At 57.2% G+C, this 25092-nt stretch overlaps 1 protein-coding gene across 2 annotated transcripts in view; it reads left to right on the top strand.

Moving 5' to 3' along the window:
• Positions 1-25092, top strand: part of PRKCB (protein kinase C beta) — a 137147-nt gene that overhangs the window by 31122 nt on the left and 80933 nt on the right. For both annotated transcript variants that reach the window (XM_075719236.1, XM_075719235.1), the window contains exon 3: positions 24260-24342. In XM_075719236.1, coding sequence (XP_075575351.1) covers positions 24260-24342 — 83 coding nt within the window. The remainder of the gene's footprint in view (positions 1-24259; positions 24343-25092) is intronic.

Genomic DNA, 25092 nt, shown 5'->3' with positions numbered 1-25092 from the left:
AGACCGTCCCTCGGGAAACCTGGGGCAGGGACAGATCCCCAGGACAGACAGATCCCCGGGACGGAGCTGCCCCGCTCCCTCCCGCAGCAAGGTGACTCCTCCAGCCCGTGCTGCACTGTGCACCGCCTGTCTTGCAGCATCAATAAAAAATCTTGTTCTAAACAGCTTTGGCTGGAGAGAGAGGAGCGAGCAGACACAGTAAATCTACATGTTGGGAATGTTGTTTTAATATCTTATCCGTATAGCATCAAAAGGAGTGCCAAGTACGCTAGAGATCTTGCCAGCTGCAGCCCTTTGAATGTCTTAAAGGCAGTAATGTTGCAGTGTAATAACATAGAGTGCTCCAAACTGTCATGAGGTAATGGCCTGTTTTCAAGGGAAGAAAAACAACGCAGCCCCGTGTAATCTCCAGCCTTTCCTGCAGCAGCGTAGCTGTGGCGTGTGGGGGCTGGAGCGTGGTAGCGCTCGTCTTGCCAGGGTCAGCGCTGAGGGCTTTTGCCGTTTGCAGCGCTGCTGGCCAAGCTCTCCCGAGAAGCGAACGTTCATCTCCCGGCTGCAGCCGCGGCAAACCCCGGGAGAGCGCTCGGCACCGTGGCCGGCATCCTCCCTGGGGTGAGGCTCAGCTTCGCGCCCCGCATGCCGCGCTGCGTTAGCGAGGTGCCGGTGCTCCCAAAGCCCGGCGGGCTGCGGCGCTGGGTGACTTGCTGCGGGCAAACCCTCCCGCCCTGGCTGCGCCCGCGATCGGCGTAACCCTGTCCCGCTGCGCCGGTCGCTGCTGCCCCAGCTCCGCCGGGATCTGCCTTATGGACAGGCCGGGCACCAGTGGTGCCAAGGAGACCCGAAGCAGGAGTCAGGGCTGAGCATCCTCCCGGGGGGCGAAAGACTTTCTGCCCCTGGCATCGCGTGCTGCTGGAGCTGCTGTGCTCTCGCCCTCCGCTTGCGAAAGCTGGTTTTTTTTCTGCAGAGGAAGTGGCTGGATTTCTTATCAGCACCTCCCTATCAGCAGCACACAGAGCAGGAAGCCTGTGAGACCTCCCAAAATTCCTCCATGGCGTTTGGGACTGAGCAGGCGTGTAATAAGGTGGGGAGCGGGTTACAGATGCTCCAGCCGTCGCTCCTGGGGTGCTCCATCGCTCCGTCTCTGCTCTCCGCAGCCCCCGGTGCCGGTCCCTGTGCGGGGGGTGCGTTTTGGGGAGGTCTGACAGCAGGGAGGGTGAGGTAGTTGCTGGAGCGAAACTGGGGGTTTGCAGCTCTGTGCCCGGCTCTGTCTCTGCCCGATTTACGCCAGAACCGGGCAAATCACTGCGTTGTGTGTAGTGGGACCCGTCGGGGAGGCTGCCCGGCACCGCTCCCGCTCCACCAAACTCGGCCTCCCCATTGCAGAGGCCCCCGCGGGCGTCTGTCTGTCTCTTGGACTTTGGCTCTGCCCAGGCTGCCTTTGACCCCTGGCACTGCTGTTTGCTCCATGTGAAAAGGCCTGCCTTTGATAAATGGCTGTTTTCCTTGATTGGAAGCTTTCCATATTATTAGGGGGTTTTTGTGGGTTTTTTTGCATGCTTTCCTCACCGGCTTTCCTTTTGCCTTCTGGTGGGAGGAAAGGGTTTAATGGCAGCAGCACTCTGAGGCTTTCCAAGGAAATCAGCTGTCCCAGGACAAACCCTGCAGGAGTTTCTTCATTTCACAATACGAAACGGGGCTCGAAGCGCTGCGGAGAGAGGGGAGAAGAGCGGTGGGGAGAGGCTGTGACTTCAGCGAGGGGTTGGCATGGTCTCGTTTCCCATTTTTATGGGCGCATGAAGGAAACGTGGTTCAGGTGACTGCGAAATATTTTCCAGTATGGTGCTCCTGGTGGGATTTCCCCTGATGGATGGGGAGTCGGTAGGAGACTGGAAGTCTGTGAGGCTGGGAAGGGCTGGGGTCCCTTCCCTCGCCCCTCTGCCCCCACAGCTTGGCACGTGCGCTGAAGGATCAGCCCTGTGCGAGGGGGTTAACGGAGCGCCTGGCGCGGGCGTTGTGCTTCCAAAACAGCAAATTGCCCCTGCAAATGGTCTGACTGCGGCTCCCTGTGCCGGGGATGCTGTCCTGTCCCGCGGCGTGCCCCCTGGCTGTGGCTCCGGCGGGTTTGGCACAGGCACCACGGCACGGCCACCAGGCTCGGGAGCCTTCAGCAGAGCCGTTCCGTGGGAGCCCCGTCCGTGGTGTCTCGTACCCCAGCACGTCCTTTCTTGTTAGCGTCCAATTCCCATGTCTGTTACGTAAAGTCGGAGCTGCTTGCCGCTTCAGAAGAGCCTGAAGCTCAGCAGCGCTCCTTCGTGTCTGCCAGGGCCGGCGACGTGCTGGTGGCCGTGTCCTTGCCGCGCTCTCCCCTCCTGGCTCGCGGGGGTGGTGTTTGTGGCGCGGGGCTGGGAGCCGAGCCCGGGCTGGCAGAGGGCTCCCCGTGGACCCCGGCGATGCCCAGAGGATGCTGCCCGGTGCAGCGGGTGCATCACCGGCACACGCCTGCAGCTGACCTGGTGGGCAGGTTTGACAACAGCCATTGCTTTGAACAGGATTTGGAAAATAAGAACAACTTGTTCCTAGCAAGTTTCCCGTGAACGATTCCCCAGCAGATTCTGGGCAGCAGGCGTGCCTCTGCTCTCCGCAGGATCGTAGGGCGTCTGTGGTCGGGCCGGCGCAGCGCCAGCACAGCCAAGCTCTGTCCCGTCCTCGGCCGCAGACTTGACGTGTGGCTCGGGACGAATCCCGTCTCCAGACTGACAGACACCAGCAGCACAGACTGACAAGGCGAGCAACGTCCTGGTGCGCGTAGCAGGGCCTCGAGTGCCGCTGGAGACCCTGGCTGTGGCTCCGCTGCTGCGTTTGCTCGTTATGACCTGACCCGCGGGCTGGCTCCGGGGCTCCACTGCCCGCCCCGGGGAGATGCCCTGGGGAGGGGGCCGGCAGCAGCCCCATGGGATGGTGGTGGGTGGGAGAGGGGCTGGGGTGCAGGTCTGAGCCCCCTCTGCCCAGAGAACTTGCGAGGAGTGGAAATTGGGTCCCGTCTGGAGCAGCTGGGTGGCTGCGTGCCGCGCGGAGCTGCAGGAGGTGGCTGTGCCCGCAGGAAGCCGGGCAGGGGCTGCCCGCTCCGCCACCTTGTCCAGCGTTCGTAGAATCATAGAATCGTTTAGGTTGGAAAAGCCCTTTAAGATCACCCAGTCCAACCATTAACCTACACTACCAAGCCCACACTAAACCAGTCAAGGGCAGACCAGACTGAACCATGTCCCCAAGTGCCACCTCTGCCCGTTTTTTGAACACTTCCAGGGATGGGGACTCCCCCACCTCTCTGGGCAGCCTGTTCCAATGCTTGACCACCCTTTCCGTAAAGAAATTTTTCCTAATTTCCAACCTAAACCTCCCCTGGTGCAGCTTGAGCCCAATTCCTCTCGTCCTATCGCTTGTTCCTTGGGAGAAGAGCCCAACACCCCCTCCCTGCCCCCTCCTGCCAGGAGCTGCAGAGCGATGAGGTCTCCCCTCAGCCTCCTCTTCTCCAGGCTGAACACCCCCAGCTCCCTCAGCCGCTCCCCACCAGCCCTGTGCTCCAGACCCTGCCCCAGCTCCGCTGCCCTTCTCTGGACACGCTCCAGCACCCCAATGTCCTTCTTGTACCGAGGGGCCCAAAACTGGACACAGCATTCCAGGTGCGGCCTCACCAGCGCCGAGCACAGGGGCACAATCACCTCCCTGCTCCTGCTGGCCACACCATTCCTGACACAAGCCAGGATGCTGTTGGCCTTCTTGGCCACCTGGGCACACTGCTGGCTCATGTTCAGCCGCTGTCGACCAACACCCCCAGGTCCCTTTTGGCCAGGCAGCTTCCCAGCCGCTCTTCCCCAAGCCTGCAGCATTGCATGGGGTTGTTGTGACCCGAGTGCAGGATCCGGCCCTCGGCCTTGTTGAATCTCCTACAGTTGGCCTTGGCCCGTCGGCCCAGCCTGGCCAGGTCCTGCTCATTGCAGGGAGGTTTGCCTTCTCTGCCTCTCCCGCTGCAGCGCAAGGGAGGGATTGAAAACGACCTCGGAGAATGAAGCTTATCAAATTAGCAGCGTCCGCTGGGGTGACGGGGTAAGGCGTGACAGCAAGCAAAAGTGAAATGACGCTGCAGAGCTCGGGTTTTGCTCTTTCCTTGCCGCGTCCTCTCGGCACACTGCGTGGCTTTCGCTTGCTCGCTGCAGGTGGAGCAGCGATGGCCTCGCCTGCTCGGTGGCTGTAATAAGGCGATCGCTAATTGATCGGCGGCTGGAGCTGCCAGCTGCTGCGCAGCGCTTCGGTGCTCTCTGCTAGCCGAAAACCTGGCCGCCGCCTTACGGCGGGGGCACGTGGCCTCCAGGTTTGGGCTGGCAGTCTGCGACCTCACCTCGGTCTGGTGCCTCTGCAGAGAGGCGGCTCGGCGGGGGCACCCCCCTGTCACTGCAGCGAGCGGCGCGGCGACGCGGAGCCCTCTCCCCAGAGGGGCAGCTGCCGGCGAGCGCGCGGGGGGCTGCCCGGCGTTCCTCCCTTCTTCGCCGTGGTGCAAAGCCCTGGGCCGCCGCTTGCTGGAGGCTGGATGTCTCCCGGGGGTGCCCGTGCTTGACGATGGGCGTTCATTTGCCCGTTTGAAGATGCTGCGGTGGGGGGGGGTAGCTGCTGGTGGCCATTTGGGGGGGTCTGTCAGTGGGAGCTGCTGCTGGAGAGCGTCCCTGCTATCGCAGGATGCCCTGCCCGCGGCTGCCTGGGCCACTCGACACTCCTGCCCACGGTAGCTGTGATCTTAAAGCAGAGAGACAGTGAGGACCAAATAACGCTTGATTTCCCCCTTCCCCCCCCCATTTTGAAATAGCCTTCATGAACACGGAAGAGCTTCCTGACGACTGTTGCTCGCGGAGGGTGGCTGCTGGCTGCCGAGCCCCGCTGAGCCCCTCGGACCCTCGTCCCGGCTGGGCGCTGGCGCTTCGGTGGCGGTGCGGGAAGGTGCAGGGCGTGGGGGGCACAGGGCAGAGCGTGAGGGAAATGTGAGTCAGCAGCCGCCCGTGCAGCCGCAGCCGCTGCCTCGATAACGCTGCTGGAGGCGTGGCAGCGCGGAGGTTGGCGCACGCTGCCGTGCTCGGGCTTCAGCCCCCGGGGTCCCTCCTCTGAACCCCCTCTTTGCGGTCAGCTGCGGAGGTTTGGGACCTACGCCCCTCTTACGGGGGAGCCTTGGAGAATGAAAAACTAAAGGAAACCCCTGCTGTGCTTCAGAGCTGTTGAAGATGAGCCTGCTTTCTGCTGGCATGCTGCAGGAGGAAGTGGTTGAAATAACAAGATAAAGTCCAGTCGGCCGCTCTCCTCCGGCTGGGGCGAGCAGGGCAGCACGATCCCACATCCCCTGGGGGCTCCGGGACCCTGCCTGGCCACCGCCAGCCGCGCTGGGGGAGCAGACCGGGCTCGCAGGAGCAGTTTTTTGCCTTCCCACCACACAGGAGCAGGGATGGAGCTTGATCTCCTGCCGTCTGGCAGGTCCCGTGGCTGTCTCATGGGCTTGCAAGCTCCAAAACGTGCTGGCTCATGGTAGCCTGGATGAGTTGGTGGGGAGATCCGCACGTCGATGGGGTAGAGGTGGAAGTGCCGAAGACGCAGCACGCTGGGGTCTGACCCGCCGGCTGGAGGCGCGGGTGCCCGGCAGCACGCTGGGGGCTCGCGCAGCTGGGGCGGAACGTGGCATGCAGCAGTCTGCAGAAGAGAAAGGCCAGGGATAAACCGAAAAGTATCTCGGGATTGTCTTGAATGCTTGCTTTTTGATAGGTTGCATGCATGGGAGGTACGTTAATGTCAGGAGCCGCTTGTGCCTGCCTTTAAAGTGCTGTCGGGGCAGATTCGTGCCTTGGGTTCCTGCCCTCTGCCATGGGCTGGTGTCGGCGAGCTCTCGGTTATTTGGGGAACGCTTTGCTGGTGGTGAGGCGGCAGAGCAGGGAAGCGGTCAGCATTCTGCTGTAGGAAACCCAGGACTGTGGCACAATTACGCGACACGGTTGCAACATTTAATAAAACCTACTTGGGAGGCTTCACCTTACCAGGACCCTGGCTAACTGCTGCTTTCAGTTGTACTTAAATTGATGTGTTACCGTTTATGGGTGTTTAAGAAACCCTTCAAACATCACTTTGTATGCAGAGAACAAAAACTCCCAAGATGCAGCGTGCTCAAAATAAGCCAGAAGCAGCAGCAGGGAAGTCATTACTCTTCATATCGGCCAAAAAAAAAAAAAAGTTGCTGTTGTATTCGTGATTTTTTTTTTTTTTTCTCCCCTGCACTTCCTGAAAAGCAAAGGGACCTCCAGCACTTCAGCGTGAGTCACGGGGGTCACCTGGTGCCTCACCACAGAGTTACCAAAATTGCAGGGTTAGGCAGTCGGCGCAGGAGCGCGCCTGCACGGCGGTACCGGTCCCTTATGCCCGCGCTGCGTTAAGCCCTGTGCGGGTGTAAAACAGATCCCACCCGGTGCAGATCTCCGCTGAAAGGCAGCGCTGGGGCCGGCGGTGCGACACGTGCGCGGCTGAAGGGGAGGTGGTGCTGGAGGGGCGAGCCCCGCTGCCAGCCCTGAGCGTGTCGGCCCTGGGTGCGAGGTGCTCTGGGTGGTTCGTACGTAGAAAATCAGCTCCTTAGATGAGGTGAGAAATGAACAGCCGCACCCTCCCAGGGTTCTGAATAGATGTGCTTTACAAACCTCGCTAAATTTGGATTAGTCTGATTTATTTAAAGCCTCTTTTTTAGAAAGACAGGGGGACAGACGGGACCAAGATTACAGACCATGCTGTCTTTCCAGCAGTACGTAAATGCCTCCCAAACGTTGCTGTGCAGTAGCTCTGTGTTTGTGGTCTACTCTTGATGTTGTCTTGGTCGAAGACCTTCAATCCTTCACATTTGTAGGGCCAGGTTTGAACTCCAGCCCTTGACTCACCTGGTTACAAGTTTCTGCAGGTAACACAAGTGCTCCTGGAGGGTGACCGTGGGAAAGAAGAAATGACATTTCTGGCCAAGGGTGCTTGAGAAGTTTCTCATCCATGTATGGGCTTAGCTCTGTACCCTAAATAGACTATCTAAAGGAAACGAGCGTTTTGTCTTGTGATGTGTGCTCAGCATAAATTCCTCTTGCTGTAGTTTTCAGGAACGAAAAGCAGCTCAGTCTCTCTCTGGATCTCCAGTGCCATGGAAACTTAATTTGGGTATCAGAATTATGAAGCCTCTTCGCCAGAGGCTGACGAGCACAGTGAAATTCTCTGCTTTGACTTCCATCTGCGGGTTTTGGTGTGCTGCGGGTTCAGGGGGAAGACGCGGTCTGTTTGGAGTGCGCCTGCACCCCGAGACGCCGTGGTGCCTTGGGGCGGTTGCTGCGGTGGGGGTGCCAGTGGGAGAGGAGGGTTACGGGTCAGCTACTCAAACTTCTGCACCCTCGGCACGGGGCTGGCACCCGGTCCCATCGCCCCGAGATGCTCTGAGTGCGTGCGAAGTCCGTGATTTATACAAGAGGCTGGTTTAACGCTTGCCATTTGCAGATAAGGCTCCTTAATCCGCTTGCCTTAGCGCCGTGTCCCTGCTCCCAGGCTGCAGGCACCTGTATGGTTGCTCGCCCGTGGCTTCTGGGCCACCGCCGAGGCGTAGGTGACGCCAGCTCTTTGAGGCAGATGAACCCGTAATGTCCCCGCAATGGATCCGTGCGGATCCTGTTGCCTTCGTGGGGCTTTGAGTCGCAGCTGCCCCTGCAGATCCTGCTGAGGTTCCGAAGGGAGCTCGCAGAAACCAGCCCACGTCTCCCTCCAGCAGCTGTGGGAGTCTCCCGATCCTCTCCGCGCAGTCTGACACCCTGCTCCTCCCAACAGGCTAATCCTGGGTCTGCGGCGTTTGAAAGACATCTTTTGGGAAACTGTCATTAATTTTAAATCCCGCCTGCGAAAGCATCACGTGGAGGTTGCGCTGGCTATGTCAGGCAAGGCTGGCAGCGCTGCTGCTGCGGTGAGCGGCTGGAAATGCTGGCGGGGCAGAGAGAAAAGCCAGCGCGGTGGTCAGATGCAGGGCTTTTAAAGTAACCAGCCTGGGCTGGGGCGCACAGACCGACGGTGGAAGCAGAGAGCCGTCGGTAGCGGGCACAGAGGCTGGAATCACAGAATCATCGAATCGTTTAGGTTGGAAAAGCCCTTTAAGATCGCCCAGGCCAACCATTGACCTACACTACCAAGTCCACACTAAACCAATCAAGGGTAGAATCATAGCATCATCGAATCGTTTAGGTTGGAAAAGCCCTTTAAGATCACCCAGTCCAACCAGTAACCTACAGTACCAAGTCCACACTAAGCCAATCAAGGGTAGACCAGACTGAACCATGTCCCCAAGTGCCACCTCTGCCCGTTTTTTGAACGCTTCCAGGGATGGGGACTCCCCCACCTCTCTGGGCAGCCTGTTCCGATGCTTGAATGAACCAAGACTCGTTTTGTGTCCTAGGTTTCTTAATTTTCTCTCTACCCTTGCATGACATTACCCTGCATCTTAGAATCATAGAATCATAGAATCGTTTAGGTTGGAAAAGCCCTTTAAGATCATCCAGTCCAACCATTAACCTACACTACCAAGTCCACACCAAACCAATCAAGGGTAGACCAGACTGAACCATGTCCCCAAGTGCCACCTCTGCCCGTTTTTTGAACGCTTCCAGGGATGGGGACCCCCCCACCTCTCTGGGCAGCCCGTTCCAATTCTTGACCACCCTTTCCGTAAAGAAATTTTTCCTAAACAATTGCGGCTTGTCACTCGGTGCCGCAAGGGTTGCGACGGTGCTTACCGCGGCGGGGGGAGTGGCGCGAGGGGCCGGTGCCCGCCGTGCAGCCGGCTGTGCCAGGCAGCGCCGGGAGGGCCGGGCGGGCACCAGGCTTCAGGCAGAGCTGGAATCGGGGCAGGATGCGGCGAGCCGGGGGAGGCGGCGGGACGTGGCCACGGTACGCCGGGGGAGGGTGCGTGCGCCGTGAACCGTGTAAGTGCTGAGAGACCCTTCACCCGCCTGGCGTCCCTGAAGCCTCCTGGCTTATTTAGAATCACAGAATCCTAGAATCGTTTAGGTGGAAAAGACCTTTAAGATCATCCAGTCCAACCATTGACCCGACACTACCAAGCCCACACTGAACCAGTCAAGGGTAGACCAGACTGAGCCATGTCCCAGAGCGCCACGTCTGCCCGTGGACGCGAAGGCAGCGTGATCTGAGCACTGCCACTTTAATAATTACCTCGGTCTCTGGTTTTGGAAATAAGACAATGGTCAGAATATTAACATTTAACTGGGGAGGGGATGCGAGGAAGAAAATGGGAGTGAAGTTCCCCTCTCTGTCTTGGAGATAAGTGACAAAATCCAGCTTTAACTGAGTTATGGTATTAGCACTTTGGGGACTGGGTTTTTAGCTTCCTCAAACAGGATTAATACGCTGTTACAAAAAGAAATGCCTCTCTAAAGCAAGCTAGCAGCCATCTTCTAGGGCTCTGAGATGCAAGTATAGTAATTGGGATGATGGTGGGTGCACCTGGGACTGCCCTCTTCTTAATGCCTGACTCGTGCCTGGAGAGATACCTCTCAATATTTCTACCCCCTCTCAAGAGGCTGACCCAGAGTTTCAATTACCACATTAAATTACCAGGTCACCAGAGTTAAAGTAGGCTGCCAAGTTTTTAATGATCTTCTCTTTCTTGTTGTGTGCGGGGTTTGGGTTTTGGTTTTGTTTTTTTTTTTTTTCCCCCAAGCCTCCTTTCCATCTCTGCACTTTTAATTGAGACCATCTGTAATTTAACACGTCACAACAGCGAGCCCGAGGAGCGGGCGAGCGGGGAGCTGTGTAACCGGTGCAGGCGAGGCAGGGTTTTAAGAGGACTCGGCGTTCATCCTCCAGGGACTGCCGCGGCTTTCCACTGTCTTCCAGCGCCTTCGTAAGAAATCCAGAACTAATTGCCAAGACTGTTTAATCTGGTCCCTCGGGGCCTCGATTAATCACAGAGCACTTATTTTCCATCTCCCGCTGGTGGAGATGCTGGAGGTGTCGTCACGGGGCTGGGACAGGTCCCGAAGCTGCTGCGCGGGTGCTTGTGAGCGGAGCTGGCCGCAGGCACCGGGCTGTCCCCAGGGGTGTCCCCGGGGACCCGGACCCCGTCCCTTTGCAAAGGGACCGGGCTCGGAGGGGGCTGCAGCAGTTTCCTCGATGCTGCCTGTCCTGTCTCTCTAAAGTAGAACTGAGTTTGCCCATCAGTCCTGCATCTCTTAAGAGTCCTGCATGTCTTAAGAAAGACATTGGGGTGCTGGAGCGTGTCCGGGAAGGGCAGCGGAGCTGGGGAAGGGTGTGGGGCACAGGGCTGGTGGGGAGCGGCTGAGGGAGCTGGGGGTGTTCAGCCTGGAGAAGAGGAGGCTGAGGGGAGACCTCATCGCTCTGCAGCTCCTGGCAGGAGGGGGCAGGGAGGGGGTGTTGGGCTCTTCTCCCAAGTAGTTAGCGATAGGACGAGAGGAAATGGGCTCAAGCTGCGCCAGGGGAGGTTTAGGTTGGAAATTAGGAAAAATTTCTTTATGGAAAGGGTGGTCAAGCATTGGAACAGGCTGCCCAGAGAGGTGGGGGAGTCCCCATCCCTGGAAGTGTTCAAAAAACGGGCAGAGGTGGCACTTGGGGACATGGTTCAGTCTGGTCTGCCCTTGATTGGTTTAGTGTGGACTTGGTAGTGTAGGTTACTGGTTGGACTGGATGATCTTAAAGGGCTTTTCCAACCTAAACGATTCTATGATTCTATTCTATGATTCTATTCTATGATCTCGAGAAACCTCTCGCTGCCTCGCCTCAGCCCGCGCCTGGGTGCTTTTCCTCCGACGCCTGCGATCCCCAGGTGAGCCGCTGAAACGTCGGCGTCCCCGCTTGCCTCGACCGTCACAGGGTGGCTCCGCAGCCCGGGAGCTGGGGCCGTCCCGCTCCAGCTCAGCACCGTCCTCGCCACCTGAGGCCGTGACGAACTCCTCCGCATGCAGCACCATGAGGCTCGTCATCTGGGCTTTTAAGAAATAGGTTAGAGGGGACGTTAACATGGAAAGAAACAAACTCCAACTTGGAAAAATTACCTGTTAGCGTTGCTGCAGCGTGTCACCTGGCTGTAATTAAAGATTAGAGATTGGCACGCTTCCCTCCCGCTCGTTCAGGGCATCTGCCAGGGCCGGTGCGTGGGCAGTTTCACGGCCGGCGCGGTTCCCCCTGCTTCCGTGCGTGGGACTCTGCAGCAGCACCTGGCGCAGGGAAAAGGAGCAGAGAGGCGAGGTGCCTGCCATTCCTCCGCGCTTGGGGCAGGGAAACGTATCGCCGGCTTCGTTCTCATCGCTTTGAACATCGCTGCTGGCCCCGGGCGCGTCCCGGGAGGCGGCCGGGTTTGGGGAGCGGGCGAGCGCTGCGGCACGGTGCCTGCACGCCGCGTGGCCCGCGTGGCCGCCCCTGTTGAAGCGCTGGGGCGTGCAGCTGCGCGGGCTGCAAAGAGCCTCTCCGTAAAGGTTCCCGCAGGCGAGCCGTTCTGCCGGGGGCTTTTGCTGGTCTCTTAATAGCGTGCTTTGCGGTGGGACTGGGGCGCGGACCTGCGCGACCGTCCCTGCCTGCGCGGCTGGGGGACCGGCACGCAGGGCGGGCAGCGAGGAGCGGTTCCCGCGGGTTTCTTTAGGATGCCAGGGAGGAACGAGGCTGCGGGGGTGCTCTGCTCGCTGCTCCCAAGCGGCTTTTTTGGCCCAAGCAATTTGGAGAGGAGGCAGGAGCTGGGCTTTTGCTGGGCCCTGGGTGGAGGGACTCACCCTCTGCCACGTCCAGCAAGAGCTGCAGGAGCAGGGCCGGCTGCGTCACCCCTGCTGCTTCCCCGCGCAGCCCCCCTGCCTGGGCAGCCCCCGGCCCTTGCAGCCTGGATGCGGCTTTAGGCGTTCCTCTGGCACATGCGGTGGGAGAAATGAAGATCTTTCCCTGATCCGAGCTCTAATGCTGTCATCATCCCCTTCCCTGCCCACACCTATTATATCGCTGTGGGTGATTGATGTTCCTCATCCTGCCTGGCTTCAATACATTCGTTATCATGCAGAGGATGTTGTCAATTCATTACGGATATTTCATATAAAAGCTGCAGCCTTTTTTTTTGAATGTTTTGTTCCTATGTACTCAAATCCTTCTGAAAGTGCATGGCTGGGCTCAAAATATTTAACCCTTTTTTAAAAAAAAAAAAGGAGTTTTGAAGACGCCTCTTTTTGAAATGAACAGCAGAGTAGCCTTCGTCCCCCTGCTCTTCAGCGCAGCTGCTGTGGGCTGCTTCTGTGCGTTGGGCACCGCAGGCGCTGGATTCACTTGATTTTTGTTGACGAGGTCTTACCCCGAGAAGCCACAAATGCCGGCTGTACCCCGCAGCTGCAGCACCTGAACGTTGCTGCGGCGTGGCGTCCCCGGGAGGACGGGGCAGCTCTGTGGCAGCAGCGGAGGCGTTCGACCCGACGTCTGTAGGGTCTCTCTGCCCTCCAGGTGCACAGGGAGCAGCAAGGCTTTCTTCTACAGTTCTGCAAGGCTGTACTTTCTTTGTATTTTTGTATTCTTTGTATTTTCTTACGTCCCTAAATTGCGCGGGGAAATGAGTGCCCAGAAGCATTGCTTGCACCGAATGGAGCGACAGGCTTCTGCTTTACAGGCGTGCGTTGGGGGGATCTGAACCCCAGGCACCTTTGGGGGGACGGAACTGGAAAAGTCAGCGGCTCCGGGGCACCCGTGCAATTCCCTGGGGGAGCAACGGGTGCTGCTGCGACCATCCAGGGACCTTGCTGGGGGTCAGAGCTGCAGAGGGGGGGCTGTGGACAGCTGAGCGTGCTTTGAACTCCCACCTTGCCCGCCACGTCCTCTCCCTCCCGAGGACCGAGGCGGGGTGCCACCACTGAAGGTCAGCGCAAAACTCGTGTTGGGACGTGCTGAGTTCATCTGGCCCTTGGGCGTGAGAAACTGGAGCAGCTCAAAGAGCAGACGAGTCGTAACCGGCTTCCAAGGCAAGGGCACAGATGAACGGTAGCCACGCAGCGAGCGAGGGGTACGTGGGAGGGATGGGGATAGTTACGCTGCTGCCCGGATGCGTCAAGAGCTCTCTGGGGTGTCCTGCCCGCGACGCGGCAGCGTGGCGAGGGGCATGGGCAGCGGGGGGTCTCGTCTGCCGCGTCTGAGCCGGGCTGGTCTTGGAAATTAGGCGGGTGCTGCCACGCTGAGCCACGAGTGGGAGATGCTGTGGAAATGCGGATGAGCACCAGAGCGCGGAGACGGCACAGGCTGAAAGGCTCAGTCACCCGTGAATTGCAGGAGCAGAGAGGGGGAGGTGGAGACGGTGTCTGCAGGAGCCTTCCGAAATACCCAGCCTGCGGCAGCGCGAGGAGCAGCCCGGACCCTGCCCACAAAACCGCTCGGCACCTGAATGCATTTTCCTCCCCAGCCCGGGGCATCAGTAGCACAGCAACGTTCCTGGGGAGTCCTCAAACTCCTAATTCATGGAGGAATCGGGGATGGGCTAAATCTGGGCTAGCACAGCCCGGGCTCTTGCCCAGCGCTGGAGGTTTGCGGCGAGTCCTGCTGCCTGCGCCGGGGCCCGGCGCCAGCTGGGCTCTGCTGCCCGATGCTGCTGCTGAGGAGTGCCTCCTCCCCAAGCCACCTCGGGCTCTGGCTGTGCAGTTGGGGCTGGGGGGGCTCGGCGGGGCTCCCCGAGCTGCTGCTGGCACTGCTGGCTCCTGCCGGCACAGCCGCGGCTGCCGCTCCGTGCATCGCACCGGCCAGGAGCGTGCACGGGGCTGAATTATTCAGTCTGAAAGTGAATCTCTGTTACAGCTTGGTATAGGAGAAATGCTGATGAAGTATTTAAAGTCTGAGGGGGGACGAGGCTCTCTAATGTCAAATTAATGTCTTTTGTGTCTCTGGAAATAGCTGCCAGCCCTGGCGTGGGTGCGCAGAGCGGCGGGTGCCGCGGACGGTTGGCACTGCGGGCTTTGGGAGACGGGCCCTGGAGAGGGGCTCTTCCTGCAGGGTCCCGGATCTCTCCAGGCACAGCCTTGTTTGAAAGCTAACGTTCCCCTCTTCCCCTTCCAAAGAGCAAGCAAGCTGAAGAGCGAGGGGTCTGTTTTCTTGGAGAAGTGGGAACCCTCCCTGGAGGGCGAATGGGAGGCGTGAGCAAGCAGCCCGGAGCTGGTACCGGGTGTATGGGCAGAGAGGAGCCCAAATGAATGAGGATGTTTGTCCGCCCTTTCCCGAACAAGGATTTCACATAGGAGAGGATTCCCGCTCTGCAGGTGCGCAGTCCCCGTCGCTGAGCTCCTCGCCTGGAAGGCTCAGCCCTTCCCGCGGCGCCGGGAGGAGCAGCAGCATCCTCCTCTCCCTGGAAAAGGGGAAGCGGCTTCGGCCAAGGGGCTGCTCCCGGAGCCCGTGGCAGGCCCTGATCCGGCACGTGTTCGCGTCCGTGCTCCGTCCCTTCCCAGAAGGCAGCCTGGATGAGTAACGACGGGCAGAAGTCCTGCCTGTGGTGTAGGGGCTTAATGTGATTCCTGCATCGGGAACTGCTGACAGGATCTGCCGGAGAGCAGAATGGATGGTGCTGATTGTTTTTATAACGCTGGAAGATTGTATAGCTTCAACAAAATATATCCTGCTGCTTTTACTTTAGAAATACCAGGAAGTGCAGTTTTATGTTTCTGGCACTGAATGACAGCTTTCCCAGCACTAATTTGCAAGGCTGGGCCTCTTCAAATCTGTAGTGAGGGTTTCTTTGTACCGTTAGCGCAGAATTAGCTGGTCTGAATAAGAATCGCTTTCTTGGGTTGAAAAATCTTTGTGGCTGTTCAGGCAGTCAGTCTTCGAGAGAAACAAGGCTGGTGAGACCTCGCAGAGGAGAAGCCTGCTGTCTTGCTCGCCCTTTTTCTTTCCTCCCCTCTTCCTTAAGAAAAACAGCTCTCCTTCTCTGTAGGAACCCAAACCGTACAGAAATGCCATCGCGCTCCTTACCTCCCGCGCCCCTTCTTTATCTTTTGCTGGAATCGGCGGCATCTCCCCCTCTCCCTCTGCCCCGTCCCCTCCGTTAGCCTTCCCGCTCGTCCCGGCTCCGGGATGCTGCCGCGCGCCCGGCGGTGCCCATCAGCCAAACCCCGGCGCCCACCGAGGGGCGAAAGCTGCTCGTCGCTCCTTGGGGCTGCCGTCCCGCCGCGGAGGCAGGCACGGCCGTCCTGGGGTCCAACGAGCAAACGTCGCGCACGCGGCCAGCGCATCGGCCCGGGCGCGCCGTAACCCCCCGTCATCCCAATCCCCGGGGCGGTTTTCCGAGAGGTTTCCGTAGAGGAGAACTGCAGCCTAAAGCTCCCAGAGCACCGTCATTTCTACCGTGTCTCTCTGGAGCTGACAACGGGAAAACCGCTGACGTCTGATGGGGAGCTGAAGGTATTTGTTGCGTTGTGAGAACTCCAGAAAGCTTTTAGCCAAAGCTGGGGATTAAATCCAAATAGCACAAATTTTAGCTCAGCTTCTCTCTCTGCGCTGTAAGTGATTAAAAGCTGTAAAGTGCTGTCAGAAATTCAGGACTTCCCCTCCTGGAAACCTTCTTTCCCCTTATTTTGTGATTACCATGCTTCACTGCCTTTGATGTAGCAGGTCTTATTTTTTAACGTGGCAATGGAAAATTGTGGGCAACTGCTGGCTGTGGTGCCTTTCAGTGCATCGCTGGGGCAAAGCCGGGCTAATGCATCTGACCCCGTGGGTTTGCCCAGCGTAGGTGGAGCAACACAAAGCTCCTTTTAAAAATCTTTCTTTTCGGTTATTTTGTTTTCTCCAGTTTTGATAAGCCAGATTCCAAGCCGTTTAGCTGCATCTCGTGTTATTTAGGAAGTGGAAACGTTATCCAAATGGGACTTGCCACAGGTTGTAAGGGAGCAGCTATACGCTGAGATGCGCTCGAAATAATCTTCAAGCTTCATGATATTAGAGCCATCTGCTGAAGCACGGCTCTGTCAGCTCTCTGGGGAGGCTTTAACTCCTCCCTGGGTTTGATTTTCAGATGAATCTTGCTCGATCCTTCTCCTGGCTCCGTTAACTCTCCATCTGTCTGCCTGCCTTGGCGTTCCGTACCCGCGCCGGTTCGGGGTGCCTCCAGACCTCTCCCTTGCCCGGCGGCGCTGGACAAAGGGCTTCCCTGCAGCGGGAATGGCTGTTCTGGGAAGAGGCGTACCCGAGGGGGAGCGGTAGAGGTGACTTCCCTGAATTATTCATTTCATGAAGGACTCGGGGAAAATTGATTAGCCCCTTCTACAGAACATCAGGACAAGGAGTTCACGCAATGAAATTAGAGCAACAAATGGAGATCAAATAAAAGGCAACGCTGCTTTACGCAGCACGGAGTTGCTAGGGAGGGTTCATTCCTGCGGGAAGTCATTTGTCACAGCGTCTGGGTTTTTGAGGAGGGCTGGATACCTTCCTGCCAGCTAACGACGTTTCGTGTGGGAGATGAGGCTAATCAGCTCTCCTGTGGCAGGCTCCAAGCCGATAGCGTGCAGGGGTCAGGGAATGATTTATCATCTCGAGCCAGCCTTGCTCCGCTCGCCAGGTACATCGCAGGTTTGTGCTCTCCTGGCATTTTTAAGCCCTCAGCTGCGGGCTGGTGCCAGGGCCCCGTGCCAATGGCCAAGAGCTTGTGTCGGGGTTGCTGCGCCTTGCGGGCAGCGTTGGGGCTCTCCCGGCTTTTCTGGGCCATGTGGAGATGCGGTGCTTCGGGTGGCACAACGCCACTGCTTTCCCTCGGGCATCCGCGACCCTTCGCAGGCATCCGGCTCCTTGCACGGAGCGGGTCCGTGCGGTGTGGCCAGGGTACGGGGCAAGGCAGGTTTCCCTCTAGAGCGTGCTTCCAGCATCCCAAAAATCTCATGCAGAGCAAGGTCAAAGTTATGCTGGAGAAATGAGCCCCAAAATACCCCATCGGACCGCTCTGAGCAGGGCTGGCCGCTGCGTTGGGCGAACGCGTGTGCTGGCAGTAACGGCACGGGCAGAGACGCAGCTCCAGCGCGTGGGTCTGCTGCTGCCGCCGTGCTGCTGTCCGGGACGGACTCAGCAGCCTCAGGCACTTGGAGTTTGCAAATAAAACGCTAACCCTGGGACTTCGCTGGGCTTTCATACTCCTGGGAATACCCGTGCTCCCCCGGGTAGCCTGATGCCAGTGTAAGGAGCTTAAAGCTTTGATAAAGGGCTTTTCCTGGGCAGAAGCCACTGGTCTGGGCAAGATTTTGTATTCTAAGAGCAAATCTTTCAGCATTGTTCTATCTTTGGGCAAACTGCCCAACTGTCTGCTTTTGGGAAAGCGTCTGAATGGAGACGGGGCATGCGAGGTGAGCTACGGTGCATATGGCGGGGAAGCTCTTTTGCATTTGTTTACATTTTGTAAACAGAAGAAGATACTCCGAAGGGGAGGGGAGGTGCGCGTGCAGGCGACGCAGAGCAAACAAGCTCTGCCTTCGCGATAAACCAGGTGAGGCAAAGGCGGCGATACCTGTGTCAGTGGGGGCCGTCAGCGTGGCCAGGGCTGCTCCTGCTCCGCCCCGCGCTGCGGCGTGGGAGAAGGGCAGAGCCCCGGGCTATCGGCCGCGGGAGCCCCTCGCACGCCTGGGCTTCGGCGTCGTGGGCCGGGGCTGCTCCCTGCCCAGGGTACACAGGAACAGCGGGGCCCACGCTCCTTCCGCAGCCCCCGAGAGCGCAGGGCGCATGGGTGCATCCGCCTGCCGCGGGCTGCAGCTGCCCAGCCTGTCCTGGCAAGCCTGGAGGGGCATAAATGCTGGCCCTGTCGCGCTGCAACGTCTTGCCCTGTCCCCTCCCGCAGAGAGGTTTTTGCTGCTTTTCCTGGGAGCGTCGGAGGGACGAGGGGACTCTCTGGATGCTCGTGATGGGTTAAGCAGTCCTGGGCTGGTGTCGTGGTTCAGCCCCAGGCAGCAGCTCAGCACCACGCAGCCGTCGCTCACTGCCCCTGCCCCGATGGGATGGGGGAGAGAATGGGAGGAGTGAGAGTGAGAAACACTCCTGGGCTGAGATAAGAACAGTTTAATAATTGAAATAAAATAAAGTAAAATAATAATAATAACAATATAATAATAATAGTAATAATAACATCCAAAGCAAGTGCTGCCCAATGCAATTGCTCCCCACCCGCCGACCGATGCCCAGCCAGTTCCCAGCAGCGATCGCTGCTCCCCGGCCAACCCCCCCAGTTTCTATACTGCCCATGACGCCGTATGGTATGGAATGGCCCTTGGGGCAGTTGGGATCAACTGTTCTGGCTGTGCCCCCTCCCAGCTCCTTGTGCCCCTGGCAGAGCATGGGAAGCTGAAAAGCCCTTGACTGGCATAAGCAGCACTGAGCAACAACTAAACCATCAGCGTGTTATCAGCGTTATTCTCCCACTAAATCCAAACCACAGCACTGTGCCTGCTACTAGGAAGAAAATGAACTCTATCCCAGCTGAAACCAGGGCAGCTGGTAACTTGGCGTGCCGGAGCCCTGCGCAGCTCTGGGAGCACGGCGTTGGAGGCTGGCTGCTCCGTCAGCTCTCCCACGCGGCGAGGTGACTGACGTACCTTGCAACCTGCCCGGCTGCTCCCGGAGCTGCTTCACGATGCTGGAAGCACCTGCTCTTCTCCACTTGCGCTTGCGTTAATGTCGAGGTCTGTCCTCTCTTATTTTTTCCTTTCACTGAAGATCTCGTTATTGGCCGTGTCCCGCTGACGCGCAGGACGACGGCAGGGGTCCAGGCGCGGGGGCGAGACCTTGCCCTACGGCAGGGGCACGCACGGCGGCCGCGAGGCAGGCGGGGCTGGGGGAGTCGTCTCCCAGAGCAGCGTTCGGCTTGCCGCCCATCTTGGCCACCAGCCGTGGGCCTGTGATGACAGAAGACCTCAGCAATGAGGGGACTTCCAACCGGCTTCTTGCAGCGATATTTCCATGCGGTGCAGTCAAGTGCCGGATTTGTCCCTCCTGCCATTGCCGGGGACATACCAGGAGCTTCTGTCCGCTGCAATAATTTGCAGCGTTGTTCCAAAACATGCAAACGTACGGCTGCTCCCGAGCACACGCTGTTAAATAAAGCTTTAATTTGCTGGCCTGGCTCCCTGCGTTCAGCAGCCTGGTTTGGCTGGCTGTCAGCAGCCTGGAGCTGGTGGGTGTTGTGCCTACTGCGGAGCCGCGCGAGCAGCCCCCCTTCCCCGGGGGTCCCTTCCCATGCTGGAGGTGCAGCCGGACACGTGCTCTGCAACGTTCGTACTCTTGGAACGCGTTTTGATGAGATTTTTCTGGTTGGTGGGTTCTGTGATCCGCTTGGGAAGCTGCTTGATGTTTTTTCTTGAGGATTTTTGAGCAGTGGTTTAGGCCAAGAAGCCCTTAGGGGTGTGTATATATATACATATATTCATTTTTTAAGCAACGCTGTCAACATTTTCTCTCTTTTCATCCTTCAAAATCAGGCTAGTTCCTAGGGTTTGGAAATACGCTGTTGCCCTGTTGCTCTTGTGGTTTCTTAGCTCTGAAAACCAACCTTCTAGGAGACCCTTCTTCCGCAGCCTGCACCAGGATCACAGGGGATGGAGCTGCGCGGTCTCGCCCTGACGCTTTGGTGCAAGTCTCCCCAGATCTGAGAAACTGTGTTGGGGCCGCTATTACAAATGTGCCTTCCAGCAAGTCTCGTGCGCCTGCGGAGGGTCACTGAGCTCCAGGGCTCTGCCTCTTGTCTTCTGTTGGGTTTGGTGTCCTTTGCTTCCCCCAAGACAGAGATGTCTCCCCAGATGCCTGCAATGGAGGTAGCCCTGAAGAAGAATTTAGGGCCAGTAAACATTCTTGCCTTGTGCAATAACAAATGGTAAAGGTTAATGTTTCATTTTTTGTTGTATATAAATGACTCAGGACGTTGGTAGCTCACCAGTGGGATTTGATAACTTTATTATCCATATAATAAGATTTACAAATTAACTGTCTAATTAGCAGCCTGGGAAAACTGCTGCTCGTACTGTAGTTTCTAAACTGACAAAGACACAGGCTCAAAATGCTGAAGTGTGCTGAAGCAGGAGTGGCACGGCAGCGCCGGTCGCAGCAGACCTGCCCTAGCTGCCTCCTTGCCTGCCCCGTACCGAGCTCGTGCAGAGCCAGAGCCCGGCTCCCGCTCGGCCGGCGGGAAAGCGAGCAATCTCTTCCCAGCAGAATGCACCGGATTAGTCACGGGAGGAGAGATCTACCAAATCTTCTCGCATCTCTTGGGTAGGATGCACGTTTAGGAGTTAAGGCAGGATTACTGGCCTAAGCCCCTGTACCTGATTAATTCCATTGGCCGTTTTTTCGCATGGATTGACTATTCACCTAAGTGCCCGTGCAATGTTTGAATGGATCTTTCCCAGGCTTGCAGAGCGTCCTTCCAAGCGTTGGATGCAAAGCCCACACCGCTGCAGCCGGCAGAGAGCCTCTGGTTTGCTTTGGATGCGCAGGGAAGTGTTGCGCTTCACCACCTTCCGACGGATTGTCCTTGCCATCTGCATTAACATCGATTGCTGGGGAACCTGCTATTCTTGCTAAATACTCAGTTGCCACAAAGATGACTTGCCAGTGACTCGGATATCATTTGCTTAATTGAGCTGTAATATGAATGTTTTGAACACACGGCAATTATTTTGCCAATCGAAAAGAAAATACCATATTTCTAGTGCTCTAGTTCTTTAGGTCTCTGCTCAAAGGGCAGGAGGCGTTACCTGTGTGCGTATATTTAATGCCATCTTTAATAATTAAACTCTTCAGTGAAACCTTAGAATACAGTGGAGAGGCTGCAATAAAAATCTGGGATGGTTTTGAGCTTCTCAGACATTGGCTTTCTAGTCTCTTTTGCCACTAGAAATGGGCATTTCACCTCTTCTGCTTACGCAAGTGAAAATGTAAAATGGATGTGTTCTGCTTTCGTAGTGTCTATGGCGAGGCACGAGCGAGCAGCTCGCCCGGGGTTGGTGTGCGCACACACGTGCGCTTCGCTTGCTCCCAGCATCCTCCCGCACGTCTGTGAGGATCGATCGCTTGGCTCTGTGCTCCCTTCCCTTGCTTCTTCAAATTCCCTCTTTGTTTCTCCTTATCACCTAAGTTCTGCCTGTCACGTTAAATATGTAATGAGCAGAGCATAGAAAGCCACTGCAGGTTCTTCTCGTGCATAGCAGAATTTAAGACTTTGATTTTTTTTTTTTTTTAATTTTATTTTTAAATCAGATGCATTTGAAACCCACAGCTCTGCCGACGTGCTGCATCTCCTGGCTATGCAATGCAGACTCCGGGGAGCGATGCATCCCTGCTAATGCGCTGGCAGAGCGGGGCCCTGGTCCTGTCTGCCTGGCGCAGAGGGGATCCAGGAGCGCGGCGTTTGAAAGCAAAGCACCGCGGCTTTCTGCGAGAGGAAAACCAGAAAGGTCAGATTTCTGACTTTCCATAAAGTAAAGCTGAAGTGACAGCCTGCCCTTGCCCTGTTCAGGAGCATGCGGAAAGTAAAGCAGTGAGCGCACACAGAAATAGCTAAGGTGGTGAAGCTGCTGTTACAAGGGACAGAAATGAACCTCTTTTAATCCCCATCGCGCCTCGAGCGCTCCGTGTGCCGGTAGCAGCGTTCGGGGAGGCTGCTCTCCTCTGCCTGCTCCTGAATTGCAGGAAATTTGTCCTGGCGCCCGGCGCTGCGGCGGCAGGGCGTGCTCAGCTGGACGAGCGCTGCTGGCAGGGCCGGCGGCGTGCTCGGAAGGGCTTTCCGCGGAGCTGCCGTGGGGATCAGCGCGGCAGACAGACAGCGCACCGCGTTACGGGGGTCTGTTAGGAGAAGGAAGGAGCGGTTTGGAGATGGGAAGAGCGTGGCAAGGAACTCTGTCGCGATGCCAGGCAGGTTGCAGTGCTGGAGGAGGCGGGCTGCTCGGCTGCCGTGCCTTTTGCAGGAGATTGGCGATGGCTTCGTGCTCCAGCGCCCCGGGGAGCGGAGCCTGGCCCGCGTGCCTTGGCCTCCCTGGACGCATCCAGCCGGAGGAAGGCTCCAGCGCGGGCAGAGCTGGCGGGATGCCGGGTGCCAGGAGGGCACGCTGCTGCCGGCACCTGGTTCACGCCGTGCAGAGCAGAGCCGGGCGCTCTCCTGCTGCAACCGGGTGTCGCGTGGGGGTGAGCCGCGACCGACGGGCAGACTGGTGCGGGCAGCTTCCGCTTTTTCCCTTCTCCAGCTTCTGTCACCCAAAGGCAGGAAGGTTATTTTCCCCAGGCAGGAATAAATATCGCTGTCCCCAAAGTGCGAAAGCTTCTTAGGAGCTGGGGAAGCACCAAAGCACCTGCTTTTCTTTCTCCACCTGTTCTTCAGAGTCAGGTTGGCATTGAACAGACTTTTTATATGGCATGGAGGAATGGCGTTAGGAAGTTCAGCCCAGTAACAATCTTGTTTCTTCTGTCGAACTGAAATTGCTCTGGCTCCGCTGGGAACCCCTTAGCGCAGCCTAGATGTTGGCATCGGCGTGCAACCTCCCGACAGCGCCTGTGCTCCAGCGTGTCGCGGAGCCTTATTGAGTTTGTGCATGCACTTCAGGACAAATCTTTGCTAATAGAGTTCTAATTTCTTCCTTCCTGCTTCCCAGATGCTTCTGTCTCTGTATACAAATGACAGAAATGGTGAACGATGTTTTCGAGAAAATGTTTATTTGTTAGACATAGAAAAGCAAGTGAGAGGTCCTGCGGGGAGAGAGTTCTTGGCAGCTGTTGTGCCTCTCAAACCTTCCAGGTTTGGTTTTTTCATAATGAAAAATATGGAAAGGAAAATGAGTTTAAGCTGGATGTGGCAGGGCACCATAAGGGGGTTGTGAGTTTAATGGCAAACGTCTCTTGCCTTTTCCTTGTTCCTTAGGAAAAGTCCGATATCGATGCAACTGAAACCTGTTTCATTTTTGCACTGCTCAGTTTGTTTTATGCGCTTGATTTCTCTGAACCCTGGTAGAGCGCATCTCATCTTCCAGTTGCTCTTTCATTTAGTGTAACTACGGCTCTTGGGAGAAGGATGTGGCAAGTAAGAGGCCCCTGAGACGGAGCTGAGCTTGGTGCCCAGGCTTCCCCCAGCCAAAGGCAGCCCTTGGGCCGTTTTGCTTTGCTCTCCGGACCAGCGCTCGCTCCCTTTGCGCCGTTCCTGCACGGGCTCCCTCCGTGCGCGGTGTGGCCCCGGGGCGGAGGGCCCATCCCTCGGGACGCGGCGCGGATGCGGTGCAGAGCACGGTTGGACCCGGGGGGCTGGCACCCAGGAGGAGGGGACGTGGGGTGCAAGGCGGTGCCTCCGTTCCCCGGACCTGGGGCAACCCGGCTTCCCAAAGCAGTCGTGCAGGGAGAGGGTGGGCTGAGACCCTCGGAAAAGGACCTGGGCCGTCAGCTGAACTTGTCGGCAGTGCCGAGTGGCCTTTTTAAGGTCTGTCGCTGAAAGTAAGGTGCTTATTTGGCATTTAGGGAAAAAATTAGCCTTTAAGTACAGCGCTTTGACTGCACAGGCTGCAAAAAATGCCACCGGCAGCTTCAGATTAGCATGTGCTATCAGGGTTTGGTGGTGTAAGGGATGTGGGTTTAGCTCTGGATACTCATGCTTCAAAGTCTGGGTAATGGCACGTTGGGATTAATCTTCCTGCGCTGTTCCCAGAAGGGCAACTTTGTCATCGACATGCGTACGTGTGGAAAGGAAGACGTACGTGTCTTCTGGTCTGGCAAATGGAGGCTGCGGAGTTGCTGAAGGAAAGCAGAGCTGTGGGAGGAAAATTGCCCACCTGTTCCCATTGGTACAATCTTCCATTTTTGGACACATGTACTTTTCAGCTCAAATACCCGCAAATGCCAGATTCTCCCTCTTTTTATACACGGGGGTGACCTCAGAGCGTGCGCAGCGAGTGACAATGAGCTCAAAGCGAACATAAGGGTTCCCAGCCCTCCTTTGACGTTCGTTTGACATTTTGCTTCTGCTTAGTTTTACTGAAGTGCCTGGTCCAGTTGACGATACTCAGTACGGTTTAAAAATCTGCCACAGGTTTACTTAAAGGAACCCGCTTAGAGTCTTGGACGTCTCTTCTCATAAAACGGGCATAATAGCTTTTTATTTTTTAAGCTCTGGGTTCACGTGGTGCAAACGCCTTAACGTACCCCTGACACTGTCGCTGTCTTCTCTTCGCAGTTTGCTGCTTCGTCGTGCACAAGCGGTGCCATGAATTCGTTACCTTCTCCTGCCCCGGTGCTGATAAAGGCCCTGCCTCGGATGTAAGTACCCGCTCCAGCGCCTCGAGCGAAGGCACGGCGCGGTGTTTGTGGATCCCTCTGTTTCGCAGCAGTGTGGAGAAGGTGTTCCTCCGGCTTTCTTGGCTGATGGCGCTTCTGTGCCATCATTTCACGGCCATCTCTAATTCACTGTTATTTGTAGTTGCGTGGGCTCACATATGTTTCTGAGACACTCAAAACACTTTCAAATCGTCCAATAACTTGCTCTCAGCAGAGCAGGGAGAATATGTAGGAATGCAGAGACGTTTCAGCTTGGGGCCGAGCCTGCAGCCTTGCCCCGTCTCCCCGTTGTCCCTTGAGCCGCGGCCCCCGTTTCCCCGTCGGTAAGATGACGTTTCCAGGGTCTGCCACCTGAGCCGAGGCTTTAGGTTTGGGGTTAATTAACATGCAGGAAGCACTAAGTGCTAAAAAGCTGCTTTAAGACTTTGGCCAGCGTGCCCTGAGCTGAAGACGACTGGCTCTTCTGTCAGGGCTTGGTTCAACATCTTGATCGAGTCCTTTTGCCACAAGCGAAATACCTGGAAGAATGAGCTGTCGTTTAACCTACGGCGTTGCTAGACTAGCGTCAGCCCCGGGGACCGTGCCTGTCCATGTTCCTCCTCGGCTCATTACTGCTTTCGAAGGCATCGCTGCCCCGCGTCGTTATCGCAGCGTCGGTCCCGTGTTGCCCCGCGGCTGTTCGGCGCTACCTGGCGTCGGGGCTCTCGGCCGCTCGCCTGCAGCATCCCTGCT

The sequence above is a fragment of the Pelecanus crispus genome, chromosome 11, assembly GCF_030463565.1.
Source record: "Pelecanus crispus isolate bPelCri1 chromosome 11, bPelCri1.pri, whole genome shotgun sequence".
NCBI lineage: Eukaryota > Metazoa > Chordata > Aves > Pelecaniformes > Pelecanidae > Pelecanus > Pelecanus crispus.
The sequence above is the reverse complement of the archived record's forward strand: the minus strand, read 5'-3'. Positions and strand labels throughout refer to the sequence as shown.